Here is a 16677-nt window from a genome sequence, read left to right on the forward strand (position 1 = left end):
ATTCAATTTGTTGAAACGTTTTTTAAAAAAATATAATTATCATTGATTTTTTTTCACCAAAAAAAATCATACATTTATAAAACTAACATTTTACTTTGATTAATTATGTGATAGTGTCGAATTAATCCAGCCTCCAGAGGGAATACCTCCTTAACAGTTTTATTTTCATATTTGAATTTATTAGTTTATTGAAAACATTAATAAAATATTTACATTACATCATCCAGATAAAGTTTGTTCAAACTCACTTCGTATCCATAATCAGTATGTTCTTATAAGTGTATTTTATTACAATTGACTGTCGTCAGTTCACAAAATCTGACTACTCGTATCACATAAAACAGTCTTCTGAGAACTCGTATCACATTCAGCAGTCTTACGACTACTCGTATCACATCCAGCAGTCTTCAGGCTACTCGTATCACATCCAGCAGTCCTTTGACTACTCGTATCACATCCAGCAGTCTTCTGACTACCCGTATCACATCCAGCAGTCTTCTGGCTACTCGTATCACATCCAGCAGTCCTTTGACTACTCGTATCACATCCAGCAGTCTTCTGACTACTCGTATCACATCCAGCAGTCTTCTGACTACTCGTATCACATCCAGCAGTCTTCTGACTACTCGTATCACATCCAGCAGTCTTCTGACTACTCGTATCACATCTAGCAGTCTTCTGGGCTTTTTTATTTTGGTGTATACTTCACACATGAAGAACATCTCTACGACATGCATAATCTTTATCTATAAAACCAAATCTGTATGCTTTGCATATTAAAATGTTCTTTACTTTGTAAAATTTGGTGGAATGATCTGACAATTTTTTTTCCATGCATTAAACTGAACCTTGTATTTACATGTGCCTTTGTATATTTTGACTTTTCAACAACAAAATAATTATAAATTATAGGAAAAGTGTACACTGCATTAATCATCATAATTCCAGTAGATAAATATAAACTTTAAAATCTTGAATTATTAACTGCATTCATGACAATTTGTATTATTTCATTATCGTTTTGCAATGTGATTATATTAATGTTTAAGAATATGTCCTTTTTATATTACAATATTAGGACAGAGATCCATTCAATATCAAATATCTTTAGTAAGCGATACTAATCTTTTTGACAAATATGAAACTCCTCGCTTCCTGGTATTTGCTCTTTTTTTCTTAATATAAGAATATAACCTTATTAATGACTTATTTATCTATTAACGGTAACGTTTACAAAATCTGAATAAAAGAATTATATTTTAAACTCAAGTTTGTTTTAATTTCAAATTTTAAATTCATTTTTCAAAGTTTAAATCAACTTTTTTTAAAGTATTTGTTGATAAATAATTTTTTTTGTTGTAACTTTTAAAAATGTATTAAAACATTTCAAATCTCAATTTGTCATTCAATTCTTGTTAAAATTTTAATTCAATTTTTTTTATTCTACAAAATTCATTTTTTATAATAATAACAATTATTTTTTATTCAACAGAATACTTTTTAAAAAAATATATTAAAACGCGAGGAAACCATGAGGACTTAAAGCTTGAAGGTATTTTTATAATCTAAACAAAAACGAAACAAAAATGAGGTAACTGGTTCTTCTGCATATCCCTTTGATGCAATGGATAGCAATTAATTCCCATATTTATTTATTTTTTGAGGAAAGGGATGTTTCTCTTTTTTGAAGCCATTAAATCTTGCAGAGCCAGAAATTAAGAAATTGAAACCCGGTGTCTAGACTCGAGTTTGGAGATAAAATTCGTACTCGACCTAATAATATGATTTTGAGATCTAATCAGTCATAAGCTCTTCAGCGGAGTCTCAAATTATATAATCAAATACCCCTTTAAATGAGATAACGTTTCTGACGATATGGAAAATTGTCAATGTAATGCCTATATGTAAGAAGGGTGATGAATATGTGCCAGCGAATTACCCCTAACATCCCATCTTAGTTACGTGGATAATATCCCATCTTAGTTGCGTGGAAAAGAATATTGAAAGCGTTGTATTTAAGTATTTCTTCAATTATTTGAACGAACATAGTCTAGTATGTAAGTTATAGTCGGGTTTTCAACAGAGGAATTCAACAGCTGTAGGCCTAAACAAACGAGCATACCAATCTATACTATCATTCATTATAAAATCACACAAGCGCTAGAAACGCATACCTATGTATGTAAATTTTGTTTTTTATTATTTGGCTTTGTTGGTGTTGTGTATTTTGGTTTTTTGTGTGGACATATCCAAAGAATTTGATAGTGTTTGGCACAAAGGATCGTAACACAGTCCTAGTGAATAGAGAGTAAGGGGAAACGTGCAAAACTGACTGTATGATTATTTCCCATTAAGAAGGCTAAGGGTTCTTTAAAATGCGGATGCATTATGCACGAGATGCATTAGAGCAGGCATCCCACAAGGATCCATACTTGGTCCACTACTTTTTCTTCTTGATATTAATTATATTGCAAATTGTTTACGCAACAAGATTATTAGCTGACGACGCTTAATATATACTAACTAATACTATTGAACACCAAATAACAAAGACCTTGGAAAAATGACATAGATGAACCAAGCAATGGCTGTCTCTTTAAAGCCATAAAAACAGAAGCCGTATTATTTAAAAAATATTGCAAATATCTCGTCCTTTATTGTTTTAAATAACACATATTTTGCCTCTGTAAATAAACTAAGAACACCACTGAATAACTCTGACGAACGATAGAAATTGGCAAAACCACACTGAAGAACTTGTTCGGAAAGCATTAAAGATAGTGGAATTAAGTTCAAGTTCAAAATGAATAGGGATTCACTAAGTAAAAAATGTATATAGCATTCACCAGAAAGAGTCTGAGTATGCTAATATAGTACTGGATGGGTGTAACGAAACCGATTCTAATCGACTTAAAATTGTACAAATGAAGCAGCAAAAATTTAACAGGACTTACAAGATATGTTAGCTCAGAATGTTTACGTAGATAATGTGTTTAACTAACTTTAAATGATTTTTGAAAAGTCCATAAACTTCTTGCATTTTATAAAACGGTTAATAATATGGCACCAGACCTTTTTAAAACAACATTATTCCACCAACAATTGTTCAACGTTGGGGATAGAGATATTCTTTAAGAAAAATGTAAAGTTTGAAGAGCCAATTTGCCGTTTACGGCTAACAAAGTAGTCTTTTTTTACACTCGACTAGAGAATCATAGAACAATCTACCGCATTATCTCTCTTCCAAAAGAATTTAATATAAACATGCAATGCCATCCTACGACACAATAGTAGTCCAATAAATCAGCCATCCACCATTTCGATTAATACCGATGGTCGATGTGTGGGTCAAATGTTACCTGTTTATTAAAATGGAAACATTTGCTGCATGCAATACACCTGTGCACAGTTCAAACACTTAGGCCCCTACCTTTATTTATTTTTTTGGTAACAGCCATATCAAGCGCGAAATTCCAAATGGCCAAAAGGACAAAGGTTTGTGTTATTCTACGTGGATTTACAAAGTCGCCAAAGATAGGATTTGATCCGAAAATAGTAATGTAATAAGCCAAAGGGGTTTCTTGACCCAGCGATGTGAAACCCTGGCGTGTTTCCTCTTATTCCAAAGACTTCCATACAACTACTGGTGCAAACTAGAAATACCAACGCGTCTTAACTATAAATAATTTTACTCTAATTAATACATGACCACAAATCTCACAACATCTTATTTGCCTGTCAACCTCACAGCTCCGTAGTCTCTCTTCATTAACCTTCTGTAACGTACGCCAGTATTTGTAAGAAATCCTCAAAATGGAGTACTTCAAGCAAATGCGCATACTCCAAATTTATTAAATTATGTACATATCGCCTAAAGAACCCTTCAGTCAAAGGTAGCTCAACAGCCGAGAGAAATGAATGAAATATATTATAACCTTTAATTACGAGAGCTCATTTAAGAGATTTTCACTTAGGTGTAGTAATTATATGCGTGTTTTACCCTTTAATCTGAATAATTTTCTCATTCTTATTTCTTGTATTCTTGTTGTAGCATCAAATCTCCATACATATTTTATATTGTAGTTGGATATTATTTGAGAGGGGAAACATTTGTTTGGATTATTCAATGGAAATAGAATGTGCTCATTTGACTATAATATTATTCTGGGATTATTGTGAATTATCAAAAGAGTTCTGGACAAAGCCATTTTGACACGTCAGGACCAGTATATTCATGGATGTAAAATTTATAGGGAACGTTTCTTCCATTTGGAATTCAAAAGAACTTTTTCAGGACTAAATTGGATTCAATCCATAATACTATAAGTGCCTCATAAAAGTTAATTTTATAACATTGTTAATCAAAACTTTAAGTTTTAAAAAACCCGATGGTTTTGCTTGTTTATTTTACTTTTTTATGACTACAGAGCCGTAACGATATATATATATATATATATATATATATATATATATATATATATATATATATATACACACACACACACACACACACACACACACACATATATATATATATATATATATATATATATATATATATATATATATATATATATATATATATATATATATATATATGAATGACCCATTCTCAAACGGGGGCTCACCTTTCTTTATTCATTTAAAATCTCACACCTTATACACTGATTGTTTTAGACCAATATAATTCTTACACTGATTCAAGCATGAAGTATAATGGATTCTGTTTGGGAAAGGTAACCCTGAATTGGAAGAACTCGTTCATAGCACCTTTAGTCTCCTAATACATGCACTAAAATATATTTAAAACTAAAATCAAACAAGCAATAACACATTATTGATTGTCTTTCTTTTGTTTCGGATTTATATATATTGATTACATCTTGTGTGCACTCTCTCTCTCTCTCTCTGCCTTCGGCAAGTGCACACACACACACACACACACACACACACACACACACACACACACACTTTTGAGAAGCAATATCCAGCAGTCAGCGGCGTCAACAGTTTGTTATGGTATGGGTATTGTTCATTTTGCATATATTTTCTAAACACCAGGTGTATTAGCATGAAAAATGGAATCAATCGTTATGAAACTTCGACACTTCATTCTGCACCATTTTGCCTTAGGTTCATGGTCACAATCTTAGAAAATTTCGTTGAAGGTGTTTGTGATTTTTTTTTCATTTGCTTGTATTTTCTAAGCACACTGTGCACCTATGACCTTGGAGTAAAGTAACGGTCATATACAGTATACGTCATTTTTTGGTTCAACTTTGTTTAGCTGTTTATAGGTTTTAAACCGCTTAAAATTTTTAAAAATATACTTGGGGTGAATATTTATGAAGCTATTGCAATTCATTCTGCGTCATGTTCATCTCTTACACCATTTTAACTAGAAACAAATAGCACACGTTTTTACAGCGTGTTTAAAACATTCGTCACAATCTTTTGCATTCGATATGTACTGTATGTACAACAGGAAATTTCGTAACAAAACCTTCTCTCTATATTTCGCTTATCCCAGTTTTTTCACTTTCTTTTCTTCCATTTACTCTGTTGTTGTTTTTGGGATTTAACGAATTCTTCAGCGCAAGAAAGCTAGGACTGTGGTTCACAAACTTTTTCGGGCCACTGCCCCCTCGGTTATCCCTACCTTACCCCGTAAAAAGCATTATTCAGCATTAGCACCCCATCTGTAATCCCACCGTTCCCAAGGGGGTGGTATTGCCCATTATTGGAACCACTGGGCTAGGCTATACATGATGTTCAAGAGAAGTGATGTAGGTTGAAGTCGGGAAACCCCGGTAAGAACCGCGGACACATGGAAAGCTACTGGTGGCTTTCTCACATATTTAGATAAGTCGTCCCCGAGACTCGAACCAACGCGGACAGATGTGAGCTGGCAGTGATCTATAAAAGCGAGCGCTTTAAAGCACCCGGCCCTCCATCTTACATAGATTGGATACTGATCTTTAGTATTCCAGATCACTAAATAGTGGTCGTACAAATTATGCGTGATTTCGATGCATGAAGAGATCTCGTTTTTACTGGTGTGAAATTGTTAGAGAAGAAAAAGTTAAACATAATATGTCAACGTACGTATCATTTGCATGGAAGAAAGAGATACATAAATAAACCGATAGACAAGCTGGAGATACAGAGATAGACCGATAGACAAGCTAGAAATGCAAAGATAGACTGATAGACAAGTTAGACATGCAGAAATAGACTGATAGACAAGTTACGAAGACAACATTATAATTTTAATCTTATGTACCAACACACGCAACGAACGGCTGCTTTTTACCAACATGGTCCTAGGTTAGATCCAACACGTGTAAGGATATCTTGGCACTCATCCATGGTCGGCTATTTCTTCACCTCCAAGACGGCATTATTCTCATGTCTGACCCATCGAGGGCTCGTAGCATAAATTTATATAAGGTGTATATCAGAAGAACAAATGTCATAGCTCCTGATCAGCCGGTGCTTTATGGGACAGCATATCAGATCTATTGGGGGGGGGGGGGGGGGTTGCGAGGGGGCAATTAGACACGACTTACAAGCGAGTACAGACGGTATAAATTCTTTCTGGATAACTTATATGTAGCCAGTTTTCCATGTCTATTTATAATTATAGTCCATACAATTCCAAGGTAAGTAGTCTATTTACACAGTTGCGCTCAGCAAGAGTTAAACATTTTTTAGTTCTCGTTTGATAATGTCTCGCAAGACGTGGCGTAAATTTGAGGTCAGTGCTGAGATAGGCGAGTTGTTACATGGAGCTACATTTGATCCACACGTATGTCGTATTTTAAACGTTTGATAAATTCGTGTTACAATGATTTTTTGGGGGACTAAAGCTTAACTAAAGCTTACCAGCACCGTGCAAAAGAGAAAAGTTATGCAGTGTAATTTTACTGCATAAATTAATTGCAAATCTTTCCATCGGAAGCTTATGCATATATATGTGTTCCAAAAAACAAATGTAAATACGATTTGAATATTTGAAGAAAAATAGTTAGCCAATGGGACGAAATGATCTACATAAATTTAGATCCGATTTTTCAGTGGCGACAAAAGTGGAGCCAAAATTTGCTCCATTGTTGAAGGACAATGTCGTTCCATGGGCGGGAGTGGGAACAAGAGCTTCGTCAACGGTTTTTTCTCCCAATCTCCCTGAAAATAAGATGTAAGAATTCCCAGTTAATAATCGAGGAGAAACGATACTACGCCCGTCCATGCAGAAAGAAAAGAATCCACTCATAAAAAACAATACACCTCCATGGTAAATAAAATTGTAAACGATTTTTGTTGTCAACAAGAACACTACATACCGCATCTTCTCTTGCCGAACACTACATACTGCATCTTCGCTTGCCTAGTTCCTTGGCGGATCGGTTAGAATTTCAGTGCGTTGTCTTACAGACATCTATTGGCTTTCATGAATTGCCTCCCTTAGTATGTAATAACAACTAACCCATAGGTTGTAGGACTCACGGTACTAATTCCACTCCAATGGTAAACATATGGAAACACTATCATATTCAAAATTCAATAACTTAAAATTTATGGGTGCTGATAATGACACCTATAATTTTTCGTGCACATCTAACCTTGGTGCAAGCTTATGTGTGGAGAACACCATATGACCCGCGGCAATTTGTTTACATACATGTGCATGAAACACGTGTTATTGATTCTGCTCCAAATGAATCAGGTGCTACTTTCATTATTGAGTACTCCTGAGTTAAGCCTGTAAAAATGCTAAAATTGCATCAGTAGAAATTTGTCAATATTTTTTTTACATCACAAATAGGATAAGCTCTCAAAAGATATTTTTCCTAAAATTTTAATTTTCATTATTAACCAATTATGGACCACCAAACCTGTAAATACTCTATTATTTCTAGACTGGTTCACAGTTCTTCCGTATAATTAGTACCGTGTGTCCTGTAACACCAGTGCGTTGTACATCGGCCCAAATTGGTAAAGTCAACTGACCTCAAAAGAATAATTTGTAAGTTTAACATCTATAGTATGAATACGTACCAGAGGGAAGCCTTTACAGTCGTATTTGAGGGAAAGGATGTATCTGGGCTCACACGGACCGGTACAATTTCTTACTTATGAGTCCATTCCAGTTGTGTGCTCCCTTTGTCTCGATAATGTAGGAACAGTTTTCAAATTTAAACAACTTGACTTTGATTAGATGTGGTTGCCTGTCGTCGAATCCAGTGAAATTCACACTCGAAAGCAGCGACATATCTAATCGATCCGCCAAAGTTTAGCTGTCCTAATATATCGGAACCTTGGTTAGCGAAGGTGATCTCACCGATTGCAAAACGAATTGTAAATGTTTTTTTCAGTAAAGACACAACACCCCGATGGCAAATAGAATCGTAAATGTTTTTTTTTCTTCCTCAGTTATTTTTATAGCAAAGACACAACACCCCGATGGCAAATAGAATCGTAAATGTTTTTTTTTCTTCCTCAGTTATTTTTATAGCAAAGACACAACACCCCGATGGCAAATAGAATCGTAAATGTTTTTTTTTCTTCCTCAGTTATTTTTATAGCAAAGACACAACACCCCGATGGCAAATAGAATCGTAAATGTTTTTATTTCTTCCTCAGTTATTTTTATAGCAAAGACACAACACCCCGATGGCAAATAGAATTGTAAATGTTTTCAATAAAGACACTACACCCCGATGGCAAATATAATTGCAGATGTTTTTTTTTTTTTTTCAATAAAGACACTACACCCCAATGACAAATAGAATTGTAAATGTTTTTTGAATAAAGACAGTACACCGATGGCAAATAGAATTGTAAACGTGTTTCAATAAAGACACTACACCAATGACAAATAGAATTGCAATTTTTAAAAAAATAAAGACACTACACCCAGATGGCAAATATAATTGTAAATGTGTTTTTTTTTTTTTTGTTTTTTAAATAAAGACACTACACTCCGATGGCAAACAGAATCGTAAATGTTTTTTTTCAATAAAGAGACTACACCCCGATGGCAAATAGAATCGTACATTTGTTATTTAAGCAACTCATTTAACTGCTTTTGTCATGTGACTAGTGTGTTTTTCGTGTTAATAAACCAATAGCATGTGGAACTGTGGCCAGATTGTCCCACTATGTGTTTGTAATATTTCTAAATTAATACTAATAGTCATATCTAATTGCACATGAGAAAAATAAGTGCATGCACACCGACTCTCATACGCTTCAAAATGTGTAAGGATTCTCAAATATTTGAAGAAAGAATGAAAGCCTAGTAACCTCAGTGTGCTACTTGATGGTATTTACAGTCATATAGCCTAGAAACCTGGCGTAAATAAAGTGTCCGGCACAAGATAATTGAGAGAGAGAGAGAGAGAGAGAGAGAGAGACGCACTGGAAATCGGCTGCCGTCAGACTGGTTACACTGCATTGAGAGCGGTGACGTGGAGTAGAGCACATTCAACAGGTATGCGTGTAGCCGAGTCCAACGTATCGAGTTGTAGTTCGCCCTGTCTCCTTTGGCAGGGGAAGTGGCGTCGTCATTCCATCTATATCGTAAAAAATTGCAGCTAAAGTGTTACGTGAATAAAAGTGCGTGTAAAAGGACATAAAACGATAGATACGTCTGAGAATGAGAAATAAATGAAGTTCGATTCGACTGAAACATGTCGAATATACGAACTACATAAATTAACATAATGATAATGATAATGGGGCCATCATCTAATACCCTAAATTGAAGAGACACACGAAAGATAAAAAACCTTTTTAAATTAGCAAATACTGAGCAAAAATATAAATTGATTTACTTCCTGAAGGCGTCTGAGAATGAGAAATACATAAATACGTAGATACGTAGAAGATAAACCTGATAATGAGAAAGTAAGTTTTTTTGTTGATTTATTTCAAGTCGATTCGACTGAGACACGTTGAAGATACGAACCACATAAATTAACATATTGACATGATAATGATAATAAGCACATCTACCTTTAATTGGTTAAGACTTGAAATAAAGCTTTTTTGAAGCTTTATTTTCTTAATAATCTGACATTTGATTAGTTCCAAGAATCGCGCCTTGTTAATACCTTTGTTTTCGTGCTTTTCACAATAATGTGTACAATAATGTGTTGCATATTAATGTGCCAGGTATTCATTTTAGTCCAAGTATCATAGATGAAATAGACAAACATCTAATCTCTAGATCAATGAAACATACAAACATCTAATCTCTAGATCAATGGGGTCAATGAAATATACATCTAATCTCTAGATCAATGGGGTCAATGAAATATACAAACGTTTAATCTCTAGACCAATGAGGTCAATGAAATATACAACATCTAATCTCTAGATCAATGGGGTCAATGTAATATGCAAACACCTATTCTCTAGATCAATGAGATCAATGCAATATACAAACATCTAATCTCTTGATCAATGGGGTCAATGAAATATACAACATCTGATTTATAGATCAATTAGGTCATTGTAATATACAAACATCTAATCTCTAGATCAATGGGGTCAATGAAATATACAACATCTAATCTCTAGATCAATGAGGCCAATGAAATATACATCTAATCTCTAGATCAATGAGGTCAATGAAATATACATCTAATCTCTAGATCAATTGGGTCAATGAAATATACAACATCTAATCTCTAGACCAATGAGGCCAATGAAATATACAACATCTATTCTCTAGATCAATGAGGCCAATGAAATATACAACATCTAATCTCTAGATCAATGGGGTCAATGAAATATACAACATCTAATCTCTAGATCAATGGGGTCAATGTAATATACAAACATCTAATCTCTAGATCAATGGGGTCAATGAAATATACAACATCTAATCTCTAGATCAATGAGGCCAATGAAATATACAACATCTAATCTCTAGATCAATGGGGTCAATGAAATATACAACATCTATTCTCTAGATCAATGGTGTCAATGTAATATGCAAACACCTATTCTATAGATCAATTAGGTCAATGTAATATACAACATCTAATCTCTAGATCAATGGAGTCAATGAAATATACAAACATCTAATCTCTAGATCAATGGGTCAATGAAGTATACAACATCTTATCTCTAGATCAATGAGGTCAAAGAAATATACAAACATCTAATCTCTAGATCAATGGGGTCAATGAAATATACAAACATCTATTCTCTAGATCAATGGGGTCAATGAAATACACAACATCTAATCTCTAGATTGTTTAGGTCAATGAAATATACAAACATCTAATCTCTAGATCAATGGGGTCAACGAAATATACAAACATCTAATCTCTAGATCAATGACGTCAATGTAATATACAAACATCTATTCTCTAGATCAATGGGGTCAATGAAATACACAACATCTAATCTCTAGATTGTTTAGGTCAATGAAATATACAAACATCTAATCTCTAGATCAATGGGGTCAATGAAATATACAAACATCTAATCTCTAGATCAATGGGGTCAATGTAATATACAAACATCTAATCTCTTGATCAATGGGGTCAATGAGATATACAACATCTAATCTATAGTCAATTAGGTCAATGTAATATACATCTAATCTCTAGATCAATGGGGTCAATGAAATATACAACATCTAATCCCTAGATCAATGAGGTCAAATAAATACACAACATCTTTTCTCTAGATCAATGGGGTCAATAAAATATACAACATCTAATCTCTAGATCAATGATGCCAACGAAGTACACAACATCTAATCTCTAGATCATTTAGGTCAATGAAATATACCTACATCTAATCTCTAGATCAATGGGGTCAATGAAATATACAAACATCTAATCTCTAGATCAATGACGTCAATGAAATATACAACATCTAATCTCTAGATCAAAAGAGGTCAATGAAATTAAAAATTGAAAATTTCTAATGAATGCAATATGTGAAAAGACAAATTCGAAATTACCGAATGTCATAAGAGACACATATCCCAGGATTTAACTTATGTAAATAATAAATGCAAATCTCTAAACTCAACGATGAGCGAGGCAAGAAAAATCTTCCAAACACATCATTCATAATGGATATTGATCATGAAATCTAGCTAATGATATTAATTCCTCGACTTTTGTTTATACTTATGGTGTTTTTGCTGCGTTGCATATTTCGAGACAGTGTAACTCAACAGAGGAAAACATAACATATACTTTTTAAAAGATTAAAGTCAAACTTTCTTTAAAACCTCCGCCAATTAAAGATAAGATCGGATGGTAGATATGCCGTATTTATTTATTTCCTTAATAATCTGACTTTTAAGTGTTTTAAATAATTGCGCCTTATCAACACCTTTGTATTCCTGATGTTCACAATAATGTGTTGCAGTTTACATTCCAGTATTTATTTTAACGAAAATGGACAAGGAAACGCAAAAAAAGAAACAAATTTTAACACGTAGTTCCTATATTATGTCACCCTGTAGGTGAAAAATATATGAAATAAACACAACTTATTGAAATTTTGAAATTAATTTTGGAAGGTATTTCTGAACTTTTACAAACTAAATTATTATCTCGAGTCAGTGTAAGTGGAGCATGCGGGAGTTTTGTTATATATATATATATATATATATATATATATATATATATATATATATATATATATATATGGCAGTTTCGGTAAGCTACAGTGGCCAGATTATCGTTCATTTTCCTACATATCAGATCGATACAATTTTTAACAAGAAATATAATACCACTAAAGAGGATTACACACAACAAGGGCAATACCACTATAGACCATTACACACAAAAAGGGCAATACCACTATAGACCATTACACACAACAAGGGCAATACCACTAAAGACTATTACACACAACAAGGGCAATACCACTATAGACCATTACACATATACAAGGGCAATACCACTAAAGACCATTACACACAACAAGGGCAATACCACAATAGACCATTACACATATACAAGGGCAATACCAGTAAAGACCATTACACACAACAAGAGCAATACCACTAAAGACCATTACACATAACAAGGGCAATACCACTAAAGACCATTACACATAACAAGGGCAATACCACTATAGACCATTACACATATACAAGGGCAATACCACTAAAGACCATTACACATAACAAGGGCAATACCGCTATAGATCATTACAACAATAGTTTAGACTGTCCAGTACATTTACAATTCAAATATTCTCAAAAGCTACTACGGCAAAGGGTTCTGTTTTCGAGTCAAGGAAAGCAAATGTTGTGACCATATCTCACAGGTACGTTCTTTCATAAATATTCCACAGTAGAAGGTATAGCCAAACAAAAGCTCCAAATATAGGTATGGACTACTTATGGAACTGACCTTGAAGCATTTTATCCTGGTCACACCCCCTGTCTTTCTTGTGTTGACTGCAGATCAGTACAGATTCAAATTATCATATGTGCATTATTTTGTTCATGCTAACAACTGTTATACATTCGCATACCTTTCAAATGCAGGTGATATCAATCCAAGTACATGATATCAGTTCAAGTACATGTGATATCATTTCAAGCTGCACCCGGGAATTTCAAAAGTCCTTTCTACCTTGATTCCTAGTATAATTGTTGACAAGAAATGTTATCGTGAACCATTGGCATCTAATATTCAGTACATATGGAAAGGAGGTAACTTGCAGAAACTTTCCAATGACATGCCTCACCACAGTCATTGAACTATTGAAATTAAAATTTAATCTGCGCCATCAATTAAGTGATTTCAACATTTAAAATATTAGAAAATAGAATAGAATGTGTCTTTATACATAATTCCTGTGCCTCAGTTTGCCGATTACTGTCAAAATAAAAATCATTTATTTTGCAGTACGTTAACAGAGTTACTGCCTCTTGAAATCGTCCACCATAAAAAGTGAGTACCGACAAAGTAGAAGTAGTACGTTGCTAAAGAGCAACAGTAAAGTACCATAAACATCATTCTGTGCATGAAAAAAAAACCCACTAAGCATTATTATAGGCCTTGTGCTTGTCGTACACAAAGAAAACAAACAACAATAGAAAGAAGCAAGCAAACAGAAGAGAAAAAAAACAAGGTACTATCTTCTGTCATCGTGCTATATGAAGGCCACGGGAAACCGCATTGCTTTAGTTCCTTCGTACATAAAGCGCATGCATGCGACTGCCGTTAGGCTATCTGCACTTGGCGAAAACAAAATTCCCGTCAAGCAATTCAATCCATGATATTCCAAGTTATACGGAGTCCATTAATCACAAAACAATTATTTCACACCCGCTCAACTTGAAAGACTATTTCTGCCGCAAATAGATTACTTGACCTCCTTCTTTAGCCCCATGCAACTATTTTGTTCTTTACCGGAAAGCGTGTGTTGGTTGGGTAGGGGAGTTTTACACTTCGGACCTTTCAAAACAAACAGTAAATTAAATACAGCCAAGCCTTCCATTTTTTTTAAAACTAATATTTATAACCCATAAAGCTTACTTGTTCATAAAACGAAAGTAGCTATCGAGTGTAGCCGTGTTGATGGAGCTTTTGCACACTTCGAGATTCACACGTGGATAGTAATGGATGTAATTGAGACACATTTCATCAGTAATGGCAAATCCGCCCTGGAAAGAAAATGCAAAAGCATCATGTTTTGTAAATAATGCGTCTCTAACAATTAGAAAGCGTGTACGTTTATGCTTGAAAATAAATAAAGACAGACAGACAGACATGTATCATTAAGTAAAAAAAAACAACATATTTTACTTAAGATTAGTGACCTTTGAGACAAATGAAAGTGTTTAATAGGCAACTGTTTCCAAAAAATATTGTCGGGCATCCATTTTATGTAAGGATATTCTCTTTGGACACATCTTTTACCGTCATGGTGCAATGCGGAATAAAATAACTTTACCTAGTTGTAATATTTGGACATTTTAATAATTTACATATATACAAAATTTTAAGGAAATAGAATGGTAAAAGGAGTGTTCCTAAACTCAGATACAATATCGTAAACTCAGGTACAATATCTTTAAATATTTGGCAACTGCCGACATAAATAACATGAATGACTGAATTATTTCGACATCATAAAGAATTCGGTGATTTTATTTTATATGTATAGAATGTTTGTATTTATTTTTAATTGTTTCCTTGTATCAAATACTATAATTATAATTTATTATTGTTTTTGATATTTTGGTCATAATTCAGAGACTTATTTGTTGCAGTTATACTTTCCTAGCAATTCTCTTTTTTTGTGTAGTTAAGCCACTGCCACAAGTGCACGTATATGACAAGGAGAAGAGAGAAAGAAATCCTTCTATTCGCAAATTATCATGAATTCACGGCGTGTTATTACTTCCCCATATAACCAGTTACGGCAGCACTATTGGTTTTTTTAAATATGCAATTTAAGTAGTAATTCCGTTTCAATAATTCAAGACAATATGATACTTACAATTGTGGCGTTAGGTCTGTCCATGGTTTTATACTCACAAATCGTCATCAAGGCGTCCCCCTGTTTTAAAAAAAAAATGTAAAATTACGGAGTCACGTTTACTTTTAATACTCTGAGCAATTTTCTTTATAAGTGTTATTATTCTGTAAAGGTGACACCATTGTCTGTGGTCTTTGCTCGACCGTTTTTTTCAAGATTAGTTGTATTAAAAGTACCATACTGTTGCCGCCAAACTGCAAACGAGGAACAGACAAAAAAATGACTTGCAATGTATAAAGCACACAAGATCATTAACACACACACACACACACACACACACGGACACAAACATACAAGCGCGCGTCATTAAACAGAACGTTTGATTTCTTTCGCAAAGTGTGAGTGCATTGTCTGCAGTTAACATAACGTTGTAGTTCTCAATATGCAGTTGGAAACGTAATTTCTAAAACTCACAACCTGCAATGTTATTTTATTTTGTTTGGCTTGGTTTTTTATGATTTTGTTTTGTGTTGTGTCTTTTGGGTCATCAACACATCCAGATTATGTCGACAAGAGGCAAACAGAGTATCCTGGTTTGAAGAGGGACACCAACAACAACAGTCAAAACCTTCGTTATGTACGAGGACATTTAAGAACAGACGTACGACTTGAGACAAGATATTCAATTACCGGCATGATGTGTATTGGTTGCGGAAGTCCTCTTATTTCCTGGAAGTGAGGACTGTAATGGTCGTCACGGTTTACTTCCGGTAGCTCCACTCCTTCCCGCACATGTTTTGTGTAGACACGCCAACCTGTTAAGTGCGTGTGAAGTTGTGATGCAAAAATATATATTCCTTCTGGAGGCAAACCCTGCACGGAAAAATCGTTTAAACCAAAAACTGGATTTAAATGAACAACAAGGTTTGACAAGTTTCCGGCATATAAATCAAAATGGTTGATGCCACATATGATATCTTGCGTAGTGACAGTGAATATTTAAAAAGTTAAACTTTTAACCATTTATTTTTTTAGAAAGTCGTTATGTTTGGGGGTTTTTTTTGGCGTATGTATGTGTGTGTGTGTTTTTTTCTTTTGGTTTGTTTTTAAATTCATACTTTATTATACATCGTAACGACGAAGCTAATTAGAGACATATAAATTAATAAAACTCAAGCCTGCAAAGTGTCTAAATGTTAT

The 16677-nt window shown here is 33.9% G+C and overlaps 1 protein-coding gene across 1 annotated transcript in view; it reads right to left on the reverse strand.

The window, feature by feature from the left end:
• Positions 1-407: 407 nt before the first annotated feature.
• The window catches only part of LOC149777642 (dopamine beta-hydroxylase-like), a 35514-nt gene continuing 19244 nt past the window's right edge, over positions 408-16677 (reverse strand). The window contains exons 9-13 of the mRNA XM_089940358.1: positions 16168-16350; positions 15499-15558; positions 14532-14659; positions 9422-9575; positions 408-746 (exon numbers count right to left, since the gene is read on the reverse strand). Of these exons, the coding sequence (XP_089796484.1) occupies positions 408-746; positions 9422-9575; positions 14532-14659; positions 15499-15558; positions 16168-16350 (864 nt within the window). The remainder of the gene's footprint in view (positions 747-9421; positions 9576-14531; positions 14660-15498; positions 15559-16167; positions 16351-16677) is intronic.

Source organism: Sinohyriopsis cumingii, chromosome 17, assembly GCF_028554795.1.
Source record: "Sinohyriopsis cumingii isolate HCF-2022 chromosome 17, ASM2855479v2, whole genome shotgun sequence".
Lineage (NCBI taxonomy): Eukaryota > Metazoa > Mollusca > Bivalvia > Unionida > Unionidae > Sinohyriopsis > Sinohyriopsis cumingii.